Source organism: Pempheris klunzingeri, chromosome 9 (genome assembly GCF_042242105.1).
Source record: "Pempheris klunzingeri isolate RE-2024b chromosome 9, fPemKlu1.hap1, whole genome shotgun sequence".
Lineage (NCBI taxonomy): Eukaryota > Metazoa > Chordata > Actinopteri > Acropomatiformes > Pempheridae > Pempheris > Pempheris klunzingeri.
In genome coordinates this window covers 13,138,865-13,158,953 of record NC_092020.1, presented here as the reverse complement: position 1 = coordinate 13,158,953, position 20,089 = coordinate 13,138,865, and the positions used below count along the sequence as shown (strand labels likewise).

The 20,089-nt window shown below is 41.6% G+C and overlaps 5 protein-coding genes across 5 annotated transcripts; all 5 read right to left on the bottom strand.

The window, feature by feature from the left end:
• Positions 1-628: 628 nt before the first annotated feature.
• LOC139207626 (protocadherin alpha-3-like) lies at positions 629-3,001 on the bottom strand. The gene has a single exon (XM_070837363.1). It carries the CDS (start codon positions 2,999-3,001, stop codon positions 629-631), a length of 2,373 nt encoding a protein of 790 aa, XP_070693464.1.
• A 678-nt stretch (positions 3,002-3,679) lies between these two features.
• Positions 3,680-6,055, bottom strand: LOC139207625 (protocadherin alpha-3-like). The gene has a single exon (XM_070837362.1). It carries the CDS (start codon positions 6,053-6,055, stop codon positions 3,680-3,682), a length of 2,376 nt encoding a protein of 791 aa, XP_070693463.1.
• Positions 6,056-6,532: 477 nt separating this feature from the next.
• On the bottom strand, positions 6,533-9,412 carry LOC139207624 (protocadherin alpha-8-like). The gene is made up of 2 exons (XM_070837361.1): positions 7,085-9,412; positions 6,533-6,619 (listed from the first exon to the last, which is right to left on the bottom strand). The coding sequence occupies exons 1-2, from the start codon at positions 9,410-9,412 to the stop codon at positions 6,533-6,535; spliced, it is 2,415 nt and encodes an 804-aa protein (XP_070693462.1).
• A 939-nt stretch (positions 9,413-10,351) lies between these two features.
• On the bottom strand, positions 10,352-12,712 carry LOC139207623 (protocadherin alpha-3-like). Its single transcript, XM_070837360.1, has one exon. It carries the CDS (start codon positions 12,710-12,712, stop codon positions 10,352-10,354), a length of 2,361 nt encoding a protein of 786 aa, XP_070693461.1.
• A 163-nt stretch (positions 12,713-12,875) lies between these two features.
• On the bottom strand, positions 12,876-16,128 carry LOC139207622 (protocadherin gamma-A11-like). Its single transcript, XM_070837359.1, has 2 exons — positions 13,768-16,128; positions 12,876-12,920 (listed from the first exon to the last, which is right to left on the bottom strand). Exons 1-2 carry the CDS (start codon positions 16,126-16,128, stop codon positions 12,876-12,878), a joined length of 2,406 nt encoding a protein of 801 aa, XP_070693460.1.
• Positions 16,129-20,089: the final 3,961 nt, after the last annotated feature.

Genomic DNA, 20,089 nt, shown 5'->3' with positions numbered 1-20,089 from the left:
TTAGTATCTGAAGCAAAACACTTACAGCACCAAGGACAGCGTTTGCAGTGTGCTGCAGTCCAATATACAGTTTCTTTTAAGGTACCATCTCATCTTTTGAGGTTATTAAGTATGCTGAATCGGCTTGAGCAGGTTTTTCGCACTGCCATATCATAATTGCAATTCTACAGGATTGTATAGCTTACATTTTCATCATATACTTTTCAGTGTTAAGTGAAGGGACTTTGAAAAAGCACACTCACCAATCACACAGTCACCTTTCAATTTCAAATGGTCAAGCTACTGTAAAAATTGAAGATTGCTGTAAGAGGTTACACTGACACAAGATACGAGATCAAGATAAAAGAAAATGCTGCGGCAAAATAAAGGAGCTAGAAGCATTATTCATATCACTGCCCAAGCGAAAGTGCAGAATGATAAAACAAACATGAAGTCAGAACTGTTCTGAAGAGTCGTTTAAGGTGTTGACAAAGTAAGTGACTACCCCATTGTTTATAAACTCATAACTGCCAGGGAAAACAAGGGAAGCCGACAAACTGGAGCAAAGCTGTACAAAACATTACCTAGGGAGGCATTGTTGATATATTTAGTGAACAAACAATACACTTAGGCTACTCATATTTTGCACTTATATAAACCTTACCTCTGCAGATGTCCTCCTCCTGTCAGGGAGCACTAGAGTATTGGCGTTGCTGCCCGGGACTATAGTAGATCCTATACTCATCCTGGGTCCCACTAACATGTACCGCTTGTCTCCTGATCTGTACTGGATGCTGTGACACAGTGTCCCGTCATAGTTAGTCTCCTGGAGATATTTAGAAGTATAGTCTGTGGTTTTGGAGCACTGCATTGCAATCAGCACTATGATGCTGATGAGAAAAAGTACAGAAACTGAGCCCAAAGTTATCATCAGGTAAAAAGTCACATTATTCTCCTCGTCATCTTTTGCTGCACTTTTAACGTCAGAAGCTGCAAAAGCCTCTTTGGGCTCCACCAGTTTGACAATGACAGTAGCTGTTGCTGACAGTGAAACGTTCCCGTTGTCTTTGACCAGTATGAGCAGTTTATGCTCAGCCTCGTCTGTCTCTGTGAACGAGCGAAGTGTTCTGATCTGTCCTGTATAGCGGTCCAAAGCAAAGAGACTGTGGTCAGTAACTTCCTGCAGTGAAAACAGTAACCAGCCGTTATATCCTATATCAGCGTCATAGGCTCTGACTTTAGTCACCAAGTGTCCTGCGTTCACATTGCGGGGAATCTCCTCCACACCTTCAGCAGAACCGTTGGAGCTGACTGGATACAGGATGACTGGAGCGTTGTCGTTCTGATCCAGAATGAACACGTTCACTGTGACGTTGCTGCTCAGCGACGGAGTTCCAGAATCTGAGGCAACAACTTGGAACTGGAACGTTTTCAGAGTCTCAAAGTCAAAACTTTTTAGGGCCAAAATGTCTCCGTTTTCACTGTTTATGTTAAGATATGATGTCACTTTATTTTCATAACCAGCAACTTTGAGAATATGATACGAAATGACAGCATTATCTCCATCGTCATAATCAGACGCACTTAAAGAAAATAGCGACACTGCTGGAGGGTTATTCTCGGTGACATAAAAATTATATCGGCTCATTGAAAACTTTGGACTGTTATCGTTTACGTCGGATACAACAACTCTTAATATCTTTTCTGATATTAAGGCTGGTTCACCTGCATCTTTAGCGACTACTGTTACATCATAATTCGATTTGTTTTCTCTGTCAAGCTGTGACTTTGTCACGACAGCGTACATATTGTCCTGAATTGAAGGCGTTAGTGTGAAAGGGACATCGCCTTTTACAAAGCTGATAACTTTTCCGTTCACTCCAGAGTCCAAATCGGTGATGCTGATGAGTGCTACTGTCGTCCCTGGTCTAGAATCCTCCGAAATTGTGTTAGACAGTGACGTTACTTCAATTACAGGTGCATTGTCATTTATGTCCTTAATCTTAACAGTAACGCTTTTTTCTGTTCTAAGTGGCACAGAACCACTGTCAGATGCCCGGATATCTATCTCGTAGCTGTCATCCTCCTCGTAGTCTAATTGTCCCCTCACGGTAATTTCACCTGTGCTCGGGTCGACATCAAACAGTTCGTGAACCTTATTATTCACATTACCAAAAGAGTAGCTAACATCGCCATTTAAACCCTCGTCCATGTCTGTGGCATTTACTTGTATGACAACTGTGCCAATGGGTGAATTCTCATTTATCTCTGCAGAGTAGTCATCCTTTGTAAAAACTGGTGCGTTATCATTCACATCTAAAACGTCTATAAATATCTCCATGGTCCCTGATTTCGGGGGTTTACCCCCATCCAGGGCTGTCAGCAGTAGTTTATGGGCACTAGAGGCCTCTCTGTCTAATGGGCTTTGTAACTGTAAAATAGGTACTTTACCATCTTTTCCGCGGTCTTTCACTTCTAGCCGAAAATGATTATTTGGACTTAGTTTATACTGTTGAACAGAATTCACGCCACCATCTGCATCGAGAGCAGCGTGCAGCTGAAATCTGGTTCCCGGTAAAGTGGACTCTGAGATCTCTAGCCTTTTGTTGTTCTCCGGGAAAGAGGGTGAATGGTCGTTCACGTCTAACACTTCCACGGCAACGTAATGGATCTCCAGTGGGCTCTCTAGCACAGTTTTAAGGTTTATCAAGCATGCGCTGGTCCGCTGGCATATTTCCTCTCGGTCAATTTTACGATTTACGTATAGAATCCCATCATTTTGGTTTACCTGGAAAGGGGGTTCAGTGGAGCCAGAAACGATACGAAATCCTCTTGTTTTTAGTATATTTGGATCTATTCCTAGATCCTTTGCTATATTTCCAACAGCAGTCCCTTCATTGATCTCTTCCGATATAGAATATCTTATTTGCCCCGACGCCTTGCCGCAAATTAAGCCCAAAGCCAGAACAAGGGCGGCCCATTTCCTTCCTTGTCGCCAGGAGTCCCGTCCGCTTTGTTCCATTGTCTGGTGTCAATAGATAAATCCAGCAAATACCAAGTGATATATGGACTGTTAACATATCCCGTAATGAAGGAAAAACCCACTCTTTGCAATGCACACGGTTCGCATGGACGAGAAATGTTAAAATAGAATCACATTCAGAGGATAATGGTCCGCCCTCCTGAATGCTTCAGAGGCAGTCTCAGAGACCTATGTATGGATGTGTATTTCTGGTTGTTTAGTGCCACCATGCGATTCTACCACAACGACAGATTTATCTCGACCCATACTGACAATATAATCTCAAAACCAAACACGGTATATTAAGAGGGATTCACAGGCCACTTCCCAAGTCAAAAAGACTCACATTTACTAAAGGATTAATCACCACATTTTCTCTTTCTTCTCATTATATTTTTGAAAGTGAAATACAGCGATTTCATCTAAAGAGTCAAACATTCCCATTATAAAACGCCATAGCATAGCTTGCAGGGGTGAATTATTTCCACTACATGAATAATAAAAAAAAAACGTATCTTTTTAAAACTCACACTTATTATTGAAAAAGTTGGCAGTTAAATGCGGAAGAGCTAACTGATTTGTATCGATTCAGAAAGTGTTCACTGTCAGCGAGTGAGATGCTTGACGATTTATGGTTATATGGATGACGTTCTGCACACCAGCCAAAAAACTAAAAGTTTAGATATGGCTTACCTCTCCAGATGTCCTCCTCCTGTCAGGGAGCACTAGAGTATTGGCGTTGCTGCCCGGGACTATAGTAGATCCTATACTCATCCTGGGTCCCACTAACATGTACCGTTTGTCTCCTGATCTGTACTGGATGCTGTGACACAGTGTCCCGTCATAGTTAGTCTCCTGGAGATATTTAGAAGTATAGTCTGTGGTTTTGGAGCACTGCATTGCAATCAACACGATGATGCTGATGAGAAAAAGTACAGAAACTGAGCCCAAAGTTATCATCAGGTAAAAAGTCACATTATTCTCCTCGTCATCTTTTGCTGCACTTTTTACGTCAGAAGCTGCAAAAGCCTCTTTGGGCTCCACCAGTTTGACAATGACAGTAGCTGTTGCTGACAGTGAAACGTTCCCGTTGTCTTTGACCAGTATGAGCAGTTTATGCTCAGCCTCGTCTGTCTCTGTGAACGAGCGAAGTGTTCTGATCTGTCCTGTATAGCGGTCCAAAGCAAAGAGACTGTGGTCAGTAACTTCCTGCAGTGAAAACAGTAACCAGCCGTTATATCCTATATCAGCGTCATAGGCTCTGACTTTAGTCACCAAGTGTCCTGCGTTCACATTGCGGGGAATCTCCTCCACACCTTCAGCAGAACCGTTGGAGCTGACTGGATACAGGATGACTGGAGCGTTGTCGTTCTGATCCAGAATGAACACGTTCACTGTGACGTTGCTGCTCAGTGACGGAGTTCCAGAATCTGAGGCAACAACTTGGAACTGGAACGTTTTCAGGGTCTCAAAGTCAAAACTTTTTAGGGCAGTGATATGTCCGTTATCAGAATTTACATTTAAGAAAGATAATATGCTATTTTGGCTTCCCTCTCTGTCAATACGATAAGAAATCCCTGCATTGTCATTCACATCTTTGTCCGTTGCACTTACAGAGAATATTGATTTTCCAGCAACGTTATTTTCTACCAGATAAAACTCTAAAGGGGTTTTCTCGAAATGTGGACTATTGTCGTTTACATCTGATATCTGAATATTTAGTGTTTTAAAAGTCGATAAGGGGGGCTCACCTCCATCTGTGGCTTTTATTATTATTTCATAATTAGCCACCTCCTCTCGATCCAAAAATCCTTTAGTCACAACTGAATATATGTTCTCCTTATAGGAAGGTTTTAATTCAAAAGGTACGTCATTTGATATGTGTGAAATAATCTTTCCATTGACACCGGAGTCTTTATCTGTCACACTAAGTAGCGATATGACTGTACCAGGTTTAGAGTCTTCAGATACTGTATTTGACAGGGATGTGACTTCTATTTCCGGTGGATTGTCATTGACGTCAATGATCTTTATAATGACTCTACACTCACCTGTGAGTGGAGGTGTCCCTTTATCGGATGCCTCAACATCGAGTTTATAAACGTCGTTTTCCTCATAGTCCACCTCTCCTTTTACTCTAATCTCTCCAGTTATTTTGTCCAACTCAAAAATGTCATAGATCTTTCGCCTTAAGGTTTTTCCAAGGCTGTATTCAATTTCCCCATTGGTTCCTTCATCCGGATCCGTCGCATTCAGTCTAAATATTGAAGTGCTGACTGGAACATTTTCTTGTATTTCAATTTGGTAAATCTCCTGACTAAATATCGGACGATTATCATTACTGTCAAGAACAATAATAGAAACATTCAGTGTTCCTGATCGCTGAGGTTTACCTCCATCAACTGCTGTGACCAGCAGCGTGTGTCTGTCCTTTTGCTCTCTGTCTAACGATTTCTTTAGCACTAAAAACGGTATTTTATCCTCATCGCTTTGACGAAGATCTACTTCGAAGTGATTATTTGAGTTCAACGTGTATGTGCGGATAGAATTAACTCCAGCATCTGGATCACGAGCAGTATGTAGTTGAAAACGCTTTCCGGGCAATGTATGCTCGGCTATTTCAAATATTTGTGCCCTTTCGGGAAAACTAGGAGAGTGATCATTTACATCAGTAATTTCTACTATTACGTAGTGTATTTCCAAAGGATTTTCAACAAGGATTTTTAGCTCCATCAGACAAGCACCGCTGCCCTCACAGAGCTCCTCTCTGTCAATATGTTTGTGGACGTACAATGCCCCATTATTCTGGTTTACTTCAAAAATAGCGTCCTTACTTCCAGACACAACACGCAACCGTCGATCACTCAAAGAAGTGATTTCAAGGCCAAGATCCTTGGCAACGTTTCCAACAATAGTTCCCTCTTGTACTTCCTCCGGAATGGAGTACCTTATCTGAGCCAAAGCCTGTCCTCCGAAAAGCAGCAGCAGCAGCAGAGCCACATGAAAAGCAAAGCAGCGGCAGTCCCTTGTTCGATATTTCGTATCGGTCCCCATCGTTATCCAACAACACTTAAACACACAGGAGCCTGTAAATGCGACTAACATATATTTATGTCCAATCCGCTGGATATCGCATATTCGCAAAACGCAAATATTGATTCCATCGGCCTGTGTGCTAGACCCAACCACCTTCTGTGCTCTCTCCTCAGTAGGAAACAAAAGCTTTGAAGGGGGAGGGACAAAGTCGTCAGTTGTTTCCCCATCCAATAGTGACACCCAGAGGTAATAACTACGGTTAAACCTGACCACATCCACTTCTTAAAAAATTTTCATACATTTTTCAAGATAAAAAATCCCCCGCAAAAAACTAATTTTAATGACCTTGGAAAAGACAAAACACCTCGAACATAATTGCATTCCCTCATCGCTCTAGTTTCCATCGTATCTCTCCTGAGACAAATCCCAAAGGCTTATTGTTGAAGCTTTTCACATATAATACAGATTTGGGCCTCATAGAAGCAATACTACCCTTTACCATTCTATTACTGTCCTGTTTGACATAGCCATGCCTTTCAGCACCATGGACAGCAGCCATACCTGCTGGCACAGCCGTTTCCTCTAATGACAAAAGTAGTTCAGGGTTAAAACACCTAAGTCCATGCATACTCCACAACTCAACAGAAGCACTGCAACATGTTTAAGCTTTTCAATGAATTGTTCTTTAGAAGTGTAATGTTCTGAGAACCAGCTGTCAGAAAACTTACAGCGCATGTCTCCCCCGAACAGACTGTGCTTATTCTGTTTTGCTGATACCTACTTGCATTGTTATATCTCTTACTACCAAAACAAGCACTCAGTACGATGAATGAAACCATAAAATCCAAAAGAAACACAGAGATTTATATATGCCACACTAAACTTCACAAGTAGCATTATGTGTTTGAGTTTGTTGTGAATCATATTGGTTCTATTCTCTGTGCAAAATACTTTGGTGACATGATAGCAAGAAAACGTCACTCAAAAGACAAAAAGAACTTAGAGCTTGTGAACATATTAAATGAAACCTTGGCATTAAAGTCTTACCTCTCCAGAAGCTCTCCTCCTGTCAGGGAGCACTAGTGTATTGGCGTTGCTGCCCGGGACTATAGTAGATCCTATACTCATCCTGGGTCCCACTAACATGTACCGTTTGTCTCCTGATCTGTACTGGATGCTGTGACACAGTGTCCCGTCATAGTTAGTCTCCTGGAGATATTTAGAAGTATAGTCTGTGGTTTTGGAGCACTGCATTGCAATCAGCACGATGATGCTGATGAGAAAAAGTACAGAAACTGAGCCCAAAGTTATCATCAGGTAAAAAGTCACATTATTCTCCTCGTCATCTTTTGCTGCACTTTTTACGTCAGAAGCTGCAAAAGCCTCTTTGGGCTCCACAAGTTTGACAATGACAGTAGCTGTTGCTGACAGTGAAACGTTCCCGTTGTCTTTGACCAGTATGAGCAGTTTATGCTCAGCCTCGTCTGTCTCTGTGAACGAGCGAAGTGTTCTGATCTGTCCTGTATAGCGGTCCAAAGCAAAGAGACTGTGGTCAGTAACTTCCTGTAGTGAAAACAGTAACCAGCCGTTATATCCTATATCAGCGTCATAGGCTCTGACTTTAGTCACCAAGTGTCCTGCGTTCACATTGCGGGGAATCTCCTCCACACCTTCAGCAGAACCGTTGGAGCTGACTGGATACAGGATGACTGGAGCGTTGTCGTTCTGATCCAGAATGAACACGTTCACTGTGACGTTGCTGCTCAGCGACGGAGTTCCAGAATCTGAGGCAACAACTTGGAACTGGAACGTTTTCAGGGTCTCAAAGTCAAAACTTTTCAGTGCAGATATTTGTCCGTTTTCGGAATTTATATTCAGAAAAGATGCCATATCATTATGCCCGCCTTTCCCTCTAATTATATGATAGGACACAGCAGCATTATCATTTAAGTCTTTATCAAATGCACTCACAGCAAATATTGATGCACCAGGAGCATTGTTTTCTGTCAAATATAATTCCAGAGGACTCTGAGAGAACTCTGGGGTGTTATCATTGATATCTGACACCTGAATACTCAAAGTTTTAAATGTGGAAAGTGGAGGCTCACCATAGTCGGTAGCTGTTATTAAAATGTCATAATGTGACACCGTTTCTCTGTCTAAGCTTTCTTTTGTCACTAATGAATACATGTTTTCTTTAAACGAGGGTTTTAATTCAAATGGTACATCCCCTGTCAGACTGCATAAGACTTTGCCATTCAGGCCAGAATCAATGTCTGTAACACTGATAAGAGAGATCACTGTCCCATGCTTTGAATCCTCTGGCACCATGCTAGATATTGATGTTACTTCTATTTCTGGTTCGTTGTCATTGACATCTTGTATCTTTATTATAACTCTACAGTCCGTTGTCATCGGAGGTTGGCCTTTGTCAGAGGCTTGGACGTCTAACTTGAAAACACCAGCTGTCTCATAGTCAATTTGTCCGTTAACTCTTATTTCGCCTGTATTTCTGTCTAGACTGAAAAGCTCCAGCACCTTGGAGTTAATGTCACCTCCAAATGAATACTCGACATCCCCATTTGTTCCCTCGTCGACATCAGTTGCTTGGACCTTAATTACAACCGTATCTAAAGCAACATTTTCTTGTAATATTACGGAATAAACCTCTTTCATGAAAGTAGGTCTGTTATCATTAATATCGAGAACCTTTATGGTAATATTAAGATTAGCAGATTTTGCCGGTGTCCCTCCATCTATAGCAGTTAAAATCAAGCTGTGGTTTGCTTTCTGCTCTCTGTCCAAGTGCCTCTGCAACACTAAGAAGGGGATTTTATCCTCTCCCCTATCTCGAATTTCTAGTTGAAAATGATCGTTTTGACTAAGTTTATAGCGCTGGACGGAATTTATCCCAGCATCTGGATCCCGGGCGCCTGGTACTTGAAATCGTGCTCCTGGTAGAGTATTTTCTGCTATTTCTATAACCTTTTCTTTCTCGACAAATGTCGGTACATGGTCGTTAGCATCCGTTATTTCCACTGTGACATAATGGATTTCAAGCGGGGTTTCAACAACGATTTTCAGATCTATTAAGCAAACACTATTTCTATCGCACAGCTTCTCACGGTCGAGATTCTGATGCACATACAAAGCCCCATTGTTCGGGTTTACCTCAAAGAGTGCGTCCTGGGCTCCAGACACAATACGAAAACGCCTGTTAATCAAAGTACTGACATCAAGACCCAAATCCTTGGCAACATTTCCAACGACAGCTCCCACTTTTACTTCCTCCGGTGTCGAGTATCTTATTTGAGCTGAAATCAACTCAGCGAAACAAAACAGCACGGAGAAAAGCAGCGGATGCGACCAAGACATCATTGTGCCTCTTTGTCCTTTGTGTCCTCTGGTGTACTCATTTGAAACAGAATCCACAAATATCTTTTAGTTAAAACACATCCAATTGTACTGAGGTTACGTTTCAGAAAACCATGTTCGCATTGGTAGAGATCATAATCCGAAATGATGGCAATCTTTGTGGTCGAGCTGAAAAGCAGACTTTGAAAGGGGCAGAGTCTATTTTGACAGAAGTCACAGCAATTTCTGCTGTAACACTGACACCCAGTGGACCAGTCACTGCTTTCATTTAGTGTGAACTAGAAAGGCAATCTATAACATGATTCCACTGAACAAAAACCTCTCCAGAGTGAAGTTATGTCAAACGAAACGCTCCACAGTCAACTACATTTTTAGTATTGAAGCCGCTCTCCACGTGATCAGGCGAAAATGAAGCTTGGCAGCCAGCAGCAAATGAAACAACCACTTTGTAATAGATTATTTACCCAGAATCCTGTCACCTGTCAATAACCGATAACGTATTTACATTACTAGCTGAACAAAACGCACTTTAGACAAACTTTCTGTACCATGGACAGCGCAAAATACTTAGTTAAGTTGAGCCATCATTATAAGACTATAAATAAGTACATTTTCAAGTGTTGCTAAAATAAGAAAAAAACCTCTTTCGTCTTAGATAATAAAACCCGACTTGAAAATCACCACAAAGTTCCAAAATAACCACGACAAAACTTGATTATCATAGACAACAGGACCAACATGTTGTGCTTTTACAGCGCTGGGCTTAATGTTCTGACCACAAGACACGAAAAACAAAAACACCACGATTAAAATGTAACCCTTTAACAAATTACATTTTTCTGTTTCAAATACTAATCGGGTTTTTAATTTTACGGGAAGTATATTAAGCAAAATAAGTTGCCATATAGAACTGATGCATTAGTTATTAAGAATATACGTTCATCTTACCTCTGCAGATGTCCTCCTCCTGTCAGGGAGCACTAGTGTATTGGCGTTGCTGCCCGGGACTATAGTAGATCCTATACTCATCCTGGGTCCCACTAACATGTACCGTTTGTCTCCAGATCTGTACTGGATGCTGTGACACAGTGTCCCGTCATAGTTAGTCTCCTGGAGATATTTAGAAGTATAGTCTGTGGTTTTGGAGCACTGCATTGCAATCAGCACGATGATACTGATGAGAAAAAGTACAGAAACTGAGCCCAAAGTTATCATCAGGTAAAAAGTCACATTATTCTCCTCGTCATCTTTTGCTGCACTTTTAACGTCAGAAGCTGCAAAAGCCTCTTTGGGCTCCACCAGTTTGACAATGACAGTAGCTGTTGCTGACAGTGAAACGTTCCCGTTGTCTTTGACCAGTATGAGCAGTTTATGCTCAGCCTCGTCTGTCTCTGTGAACGAGCGAAGTGTTCTGATCTGTCCTGTATAGCGGTCCAAAGCAAAGAGACTGTGGTCAGTAACTTCCTGCAGTGAAAACAGTAACCAGCTGTTATATCCTATATCAGCGTCATAGGCTCTGACTTTAGTCACCAAGTGTCCTGCGTTCACATTGCGGGGAATCTCCTCCACACCTTCAGCAGAACCGTTGGAGCTGACTGGATACAGGATGACTGGAGCGTTGTCGTTCTGATCCAGAATGAACACGTTCACTGTGACGTTGCTGCTCAGCGACGGAGTTCCAGAATCTGAGGCAACAACTTGGAACTGGAACGTTTTCAGGGTCTCAAAGTCAAAACTTTTCAGTGCAGATATTTGTCCATTTTCGGGATTTACATTTAGGAAAGATGTCAGGTCTCCCTGCTGCCCAGTGCCTCTCACAATGTGATATGTTATTGCTGCGTTTTCATTCAGGTCATTATCAGCAGCATTTACAGAGAATATCGAGGCTCCAGGGGCGTTGTTTTCTACCAAATAAAGTTCAAATGGATTCTGACTGAAAACTGGCTTGTTGTCATTTACATCAGACACCTGAACACTCAAGGTTTTTACAGAAGAAAGTGGAGGTTCACCACAGTCAGTGGCTGTTATTGTGATGTCATAATGGGACACCATTTCTCGGTCCAGACGCCCCTTAGTGACAAGAGAGTACATGTTTTCCTCAATGGATGGCGTCAAATCAAACGGAACATTATCCGTGATTTTACAAATAACTTTTCCATTAAGCCCCGAATCTCTGTCTGTCACACTGATGAGAGAGATAACAGTACCAGGCTTTGAATCCTCGGGGACTGAGTTGGACAATGATGTTACTTCAATATCTGGTTTATTGTCGTTCAAATCTTTTATTTTTATCACAACTCTACTTTCTGCTGTCCAAGGTGGCTGACCTTTATCTGAAGCCTGCAAATCTAGTCTATAAATCTCCGTGTCCTCAAAGTCCACATTCCCTTTTACTCGGATTTCACCAGTGACGCTGTCTAATTCAAATGTGTCATGAACTTTTTTCTTTTGTGTTTTTCCAAAGCTGTACTCAATTTCGCTATTAGAACCTTCATCTAAATCTGTAGCGTTTAATTGTAGTACAAGAGTTCCTATCGGAGCATTTTCATCTAATGACACAGTATATATGTCTTTGCTGAAAACAGGGTGATTATCATTTATATCAACCACTGTGATAGTCAGATTAAGGTTGCCAGATTTCGACGGACTTCCCCCATCCAGAGCAGTTAAAACTAAACGGTGTTCTGCCGTTTGCTCCCTATCCAAAGGCTTTTTCAGCACCAAAAATGGTATTTTGTCCTCATCACTGTCCCTGGTTTCAATATCAAAAAAATCGTTTGCGCTCAGTTTATATAATCGGACTGACTGAGTACCGACATCAGGGTCTCTGGCCGCATGAATTTGGAAACGAGTACCTGGACGGGTATGTTCTGCTATTTCCAGTCGCTGCTCGCTTTCAGGAAAAGTCGGTGAATGATCGTTAACATCAGTTATTTCAACGCCAACATAATGTATTTCCAGCGGGCTTTCAACAACAATTTTCAGATTGATCAAACAAACCTTGGTTCCAGCACAGAGCTCCTCCCGGTCCATAGTTTTTCCAATATACAGCACTCCATTGTTTTGATTTAACTGAAACAGAGAATGACTGGGCCCCGAAACAATACGAAACCGCCTGTCTGTCAAAGTGCTGATGTCAAGGCCTAAATCCTTCGCAACATTTCCAACAGGGGATCCCACTTGCACCTCTTCTGGAACAGAGTATCTCAGATGGGCCAAAATCCGCTCCCCAAAGCACAGCAACAAAATCCCGGTAACCCACCAGCCGTCCACTCGGTGCCTTTGTCCTCGTTCTCCCATCGTGAATCAAAAAAGAGGGCTTTCTTTGAGGCAAACACAGTGATCCAGTTTCACATCGAACTAGGACAAGAACTCAGTTTTTCTGTTCTCAAATAAAGCGTTCACACCTCAATATTAACCCCTATCCATGTTAATTGCTACATAGTCTACGATGTGTATTCCTTCAGCATACCACCTCCATCAGATGTGATCCAGAGATGGGCAGGGCCTGTACACAATGAGCAGCACAGCCATCATCTAGGCCACACTGACGCCGTGTGGCCAGTGGACTACAACGATGCAAAATCACGAGTGTTTTACCTCACTACCTCCTTCTCTACTACAACTGACATCTATACGCACCCATACTGCCCCTGAAGGGCACGTGATGAGCTGATTAATACGACCCCATTAGTCTGGAGGAAAAAACTGGAGGATGCTCAGGGCCCCAGTCAGCGTGCGACTCAGCTTTTTAGATGTTGGACCAATGACAGAACAAACAGTAGCACCTGTAATTATAAGCACTGTTCAATGACGTATATAATTGAGGCAGGATAGAACAGGAGACACACAATGTAAATCTGCTCCACAGCTCTATTTGGTTCAGCACACTCTTGTATGGTGTTCTGGTCTGTGGGACCCGTTTTCCTTTTGTTATCAAGAGCAAAATGATACGATTCATTATTTTTTCAAACTCAGACTCATTGGCCTTGCCTCATATTGATGAGTCTGAGTTTGAAAAAATGATTAATCGTATAATTTTTCTTTTGATAAAGAACATGAAAACGGATGAAATCGGGTCCACAAACCCGAACACCATACAAGGGTTAAGACAACGATGCCAACTAACTGGGGAATACAAACTTTACTCATGATAATATCAAATCATGTTAATTCTATTGCCAAACCATAAAAGATAAAAAATAAAATTTCAGCACCATGGACAGCGCAATGCCACAACAGTAAAGTCAAACAGTAAATACAATCATTATGTATCTTTCTAGCATGGCTTATGGATTGCAACATAATAGTTTTGTGCGAAAGCTTTATGTAAATAATCAATGAAAAACATTTACCTCTGCAGATGTCCTCCTCCTGTCAGGGAGCACTAGTGTATTGGCGTTGCTGCCCGGGACTATAGTAGATCCTATACTCATCCTGGGTCCCACTAACATGTACCGTTTGTCTCCAGATCTGTACTGGATGCTGTGACACAGTGTCCCGTCATAGTTAGTCTCCTGGAGATATTTAGAAGTATAGTCTGTGGTTTTGGAGCACTGCATTGCAATCAGCACGATGATACTGATGAGAAAAAGTACAGAAACTGAGCCCAAAGTTATCATCAGGTAAAAAGTCACATTATTCTCCTCGTCATCTTTTGCTGCACTTTTAACGTCAGAAGCTGCAAAAGCCTCTTTGGGCTCCACCAGTTTGACAATGACAGTAGCTGTTGCTGACAGTGAAACGTTCCCGTTGTCTTTGACCAGTATGAGCAGTTTATGCTCAGCCTCGTCTGTCTCTGTGAACGAGCGAAGTGTTCTGATCTGTCCTGTATAGCGGTCCAAAGCAAAGAGACTGTGGTCAGTAACTTCCTGCAGTGAAAACAGTAACCAGCCGTTATATCCTATATCAGCGTCATAGGCTCTGACTTTAGTCACCAAGTGTCCTGCGTTCACATTGCGGGGAATCTCCTCCACACCTTCAGCAGAACCGTTGGAGCTGACTGGATACAGGATGACTGGAGCGTTGTCGTTCTGATCCAGAATGAACACGTTCACTGTGACGTTGCTGCTCAACGACGGAGTTCCAGAATCTGAGGCAACAACTTGGAACTGGAACGTTTTCAGGGTCTCAAAGTCAAAACTTTTCAGCGCAAAAATGGTGCCATTGGCTTCATTTATATTTAAAAACGTAGTTACAGTGGGCTTTTGACTTTTTTGACGGTTGAGTGAATATTTGACTGCAGCATTTTCACCTCCATCAGCATCTGTTGCGATCACAGAAAAAATTGACATCCCAGCCTTGTTGTTTTCAGGCACATAAAAAGTATATGGGCTTTCAGTGAACAAAGGACTGTTGTCGTTAACATCTATGACATCTACCTGTATCACTTTCGTAGATGACAGGGCGGGGCTCCCTAAATCCTTAGCCGTTATTGCAATACTATACATATGTATTCTTTCCTTATCTAGATAGTCCTTGGTGACCAAAGAGTAAGACTGTCCGTCAGGAGATGGCTTTAAGTCAAAGGGTAAATGGCCGGGCACACTGCAGACCACCCGTCCGTTTACACCTGAGTCAATGTCCGTCACACCCATCAGCGCCACTACTGTACCAGGAGGCGCATCCTCTGGAATTTGACTTGAAAGAGATGTGATGTCTATTTCGGGTTGGTTGTCGTTCACGTCTTCCACTCGCACAACCACGTTGCAGAGTGAGGCGAGAGACACTGCACCTTTGTCCGCAGCCATCACCTTAATCTCATATACTTGCTTTTCCTCGTAATCAAGGCCTCCTTTCACCATTAGTTTACCAGTTCTACTGTTCAAATCAAAGGGCTCGGATGAGATTCCCCTGAGTTTGCTCCGTAAAGAATATTCTATCTCACCGTTCACCCCTTCGTCCGAGTCAGACGCATTTACTGTCAGTAGAAATGTTCCTGCAGGTGCGTTTTCCTTTATTGTTACGGTGTATTTCTGTTTATCACACATCGGCGAGTTGTCATTTACATCAGATACATTAACAGTGATATTAATAGAACCCGATTTTGATGGTTTACCCCCATCTGTAGCTGTTAATAGTAACCAGTGTTGAGCGGCGTCTTCTCTATCCAAAGGCCGCTGTAATATCAGGAATGGAACCTTTCCATCCTCCCCAAATTCCTCCGTTTCCAGGCGGAAATACTGGTTATGGTTTAGCTTATATGATTGCAAGGAATTCAAACCAACATCCGAATCGTGTGCCCCTTCCATTTGAAATCGAGATCCAACTATGGCAGACTCCAGCACCTCTAATGTGTAGTTTTCTTCTGGAAAGTTAGGCGAATTGTCGTTTATATCGAGTATCTCAACTATTACCTGGTGCATTTCGAGAGGGCTTTCTACAACTGCTTTCAGAGTAGTGATGCATGGAGCAGTTGTTGCACACAGCTCCTCTCTGTCTAATCTCTGGTTCACTAATAAAGCTCCATCTCTCGGATTTACCTTAAACAGATCCTGCTTTGTTGCTGACACGACACGAAGATTCCTCTCCGTCAATCTTCCAAGATCTAATCCAAGATCTTTGGCTACATTTCCTACTGCCGTGCCTGCTTTGGATTCTTCTTGAATGGAATACCGTATTTGTGCCGAGAGTCCTTCCAAATTCATTATCAGCAAAGCCAGACATGAAGAAATCCACACATCCAGCCATGGTCCTTTGATGCCCGTTATCGCCATTGTTTGGCAGAAACCTTTCAATTAACGATATTAAATCGGGCAACAAAATTCTTCCCGAATTTTCAGTTTCCTCTTGCGGGGCATACACAATAAAGGTCTGCGGGAAGCGTCATTCTGTCTAATGAATGGAGGCTGGTTAGTCCGTTCTTTCACCTCGTCTCTTTGGGTTGTTACTGAATGCACAAGTAAAAAAATCACACACACACACACTGTGACATATAGTCTAACAGCACCACCCATTGTCACACTAAAGATGTTGCGACCACCATCGTCCGTCTTCTTCTTTTGAGTTTTGCCTGTGATTGCCTGTGTGATTTTTCTGAAATATTCCCCGCATCTGCATCTAGGCGGGAGGTGCTTTAAATAAGATAAGTTATAAAGTATAAAAAATTGTCTTATTAGTGGATCCTGAAAGACACGATGAATATTTCGAATCGGAGAGCGAGACTTGTTTTTCCCAGAAGTCCCAGATATGCGGTTTCAAGTTATGTTGTTAATTATTCAGTAAATATTTGTCATTGATATCAGAAATTACTGAAATCAAAACAGTCGACCTTTAATACTGTCTCAGTATATGTGAAAGGTTACCTCCCATTATCTAAGGAGGTGAAATAACAAATTTATTTTAAATACGGACATCTCAGAGAATAACTATTGGCAACTAAGTGTGTAAAAATGAAAGCGGAGATTCAGAAAATTGGTGCGTGCATTTTTTAAAATTAATATCCTCATCTGCAACAGCAACAATAAAAATGTTCTTTGAGGAGTCGTGGAAAAAGTTTTGCTAATGTGATTATAGTGAATTTCTCTAATGGAAATGTCAAATCCAATCCCAATTTGATGATTTATTTACACTCTTTATCACAATTTTTGATTCATTCTTTGTAAGTGTACCAATTGAACACTGGCATTATTTTTTCTTTTAGATTCAGGACCACATGACACAGTTCCTCTCTGGAAACGTCCTGACCGACCTGGAAAATGAAGGCTTACTTGTCTGTTTTATTGTGCGGATGCTGATTTAAGTAAAGCTTTTGATATTCACATTCTGTCTGTTTAAACTCTGTGTGGAATCAGCACACTCCCACAATGTTCCTCTGACTGTAGAGGTGAGCAGCGACATCTCATGGATTAAACCTCCGTGTGCAGCTATGAGGAGCCCACGCGTACGCCTGCTCTTCATTGTTCACATGTAGGCCCAATCATGCCTCGTGCCCAATGCAGACGCCTTACTACACTGCAGTAGTAGAATAAATTAAAATAGAAAAGAAAAAAGAACGATAACATTAACAGGAATTAGGAAATAAAAGTGATATTAGAATCAACCAAACCTTCGCACCCCTCCCACCTGCTACTGTTACGTATTGGTTCTGGAAATAGGCCAGGCATATACGTGCGCGTGCACGAGGGCTGCTGCATTCTGCAACACCTCCTCCCACTTTTGCCCCCATCATTTTCCCCATGCTGCAATGCTACCAGATTGTTTCAAGGCACTTCATTATTATTATTATCAGCCCTGTTAAGGGCTCACAGAGAATGCTCATCTGATGTCTGCAAGCTGTGGATGCTGATGAGGCGGAGGGGGGCACGTCAGAATATTGAATTACAGGCAGCTTCAGAGGACAACGCGAGCTCCAGCGAACAGACAGCGCGTCACCATGGCAACGCAGCTCTAAATTTGCAGGTCACTGTCCATGGTGCTGAAAGCAAGCAGCGCTCCGGAAGGAAGCAGAGGGGGAGGGATGCAGGAGCTGTGAATGCTGCAGACAAAGAAAGTCAGCTGTTTCCACATGCTCTGATACTGTTAAGTCTCTAATACATTTAAGATGCATATTCCTCTGCATAGTCATATCCTTCCTTTATGGTTTATTTATTATAATTATTTTGTAATGAATGTTTTAGGGGAAGGCACATCATTTTAGCCCAAATAATACTTAAGAAACATATAATCAAGAAACACATAATATATAACTCTTAAAATCCAAATTATCCTATTACAATTTTTTTTTTAATTCATAGCCATAAGACTCTTAGTATATACTAACACAATAAGTACATCGTGGCATGATGTATGGTGCAGATGTGTTTGCCTACTAGTGCCAGCTGGTGGTTGTTCCAGTGCTTTGTTGTAGATTGATGCATTGTTGGGTCATTTATCAGTGTGCATGTCTGCCAGTGGACCAGAGCAACAGACAAAAGGCAGCGTGAGAGTCTCCTCTCAGGAGAAAGGAAACTAAGAAATATTTCTTATCTCAGTTTGCTCCACACAAACACAATAGTATCAAAACTAAACCTCGTATAAAAGCAACATTGCAAACAAACAAACCTCTTAAGTACTATACTCTACTATACTAACGTTTTAGGATATAGGGCATAAAAGAAAAAAAAGTCCTAAATATATATAAATCAATTAAATTAAAATAAATGTGGGCCTGAGTGTCAAGCAGTCCTGCACACTCATGACATCATCTCTCTGGGGAAATGATGTCATTTGTGATGATGTCAGGAAGAGACAGACACACACACACTCATTATTCCACCCTCCAAAAGAAAACCCTACAAACATGCCTTGTCTGCAAAACAGCGTTAGCACTTAATAAAACCTACTGATTAGTTTTTGTGTTGTATTGTAATAAAATGTACCTAATAACTGTACTCTCATTCAGCTATTCAGCTTGTGGCCTTTAGCGGCAGTCATATTTTATATTCAGAGCTTCACTTGAGACATAGTGAAGTTTCTCTTTGCCTAGTCAGTAAACATATTTTTATTCTGTGTTTCTATGGGGTAAAGATGCTCATAATGTCCTCACACATTGTGGATGTGTTGATAGCAAAGACAACCCAGAAGGGGCACTTAGTCTGAGCCAGCTTCCCCTGCCACCATGTATTAGACAGGTATTGTCATGAAACTTCCTCAAATGCCTGCCTGTGGAAATGTCCCTCTTGTTTTAACTCGCACATATTGTTACATGTTGTTGCCACTTAAATTACTTAAACTGCTGAAAAAACGAAATCAATTAAAGAAAGATGCTTGGGTTAGAAGAAAACATAATCATCTGCAACCCTAAGTGACCCACCGTCTCTTGAGAAATTGATATGGGTGGATATAAAAAAGGATGTGAATGAATGTAAAAAAAAAATACTAAAAGGCGAAATAAGGTCCCTAAAATGTTAGAATGTTCATTTTTTTCTGTGAAGACAGGATGAGCGCTTTTGAGGGGGCAGTGTCCTCTAATCCTCACTGGCCTACAAGCCTGTGAATCAGAATAATTTGGAGACATTAGTGATATGAACGTTCAGTAATCCTACAATGCTATATCTTTCACTTGCACCTGTTTTCTAGGTGAGTTTTTCTCAAAAAAAGGGCATGGGCTTTAACCAAGCTGCTTATGTAATTCAATGGTAATCAATTTAATTTGGAAGAGTGAGCTCAGTGTTTTCAAGACATGACATAATTATCATATGACTAAGTGATGAATGAGTTGAGTTAAAAATGTTAAATGCAGAAAGCTTTTGTGACCATTTTATGATTATTTGAATGCATACAGGGTGAATAATTTATCATGCAGCACTATTTGGCTGGATAGCACTTACGATGGTTTTTCTTAGATGCTATGTATTTTAGCATCAATCAGTCCACACCAAGTCTTTTGTAGCAGAAAAGCATAATTGCACTGATTAAAGTTAAATCTCTGTTGATCTGTTACCACCACAAATTATAGTTACATTGAGTGCAGTGCTATTGCAATGCCACAATACCGTTGTGGTCGTGGCAGTGTGTGCCGCATGCTCCTTCCACCATCAGGTGGGAGCAGAAGGAGAGTTTTCAGCCCATGTGATGATTGTCACTTTCAGACACACCAAAACATTTGAAGTTTTATTGTTGAACTTGTCCTGCAGATATTTAGTCACTACCATACTGCACTTTGAATTCTACATTGTAGCAGCACTACACTACTTG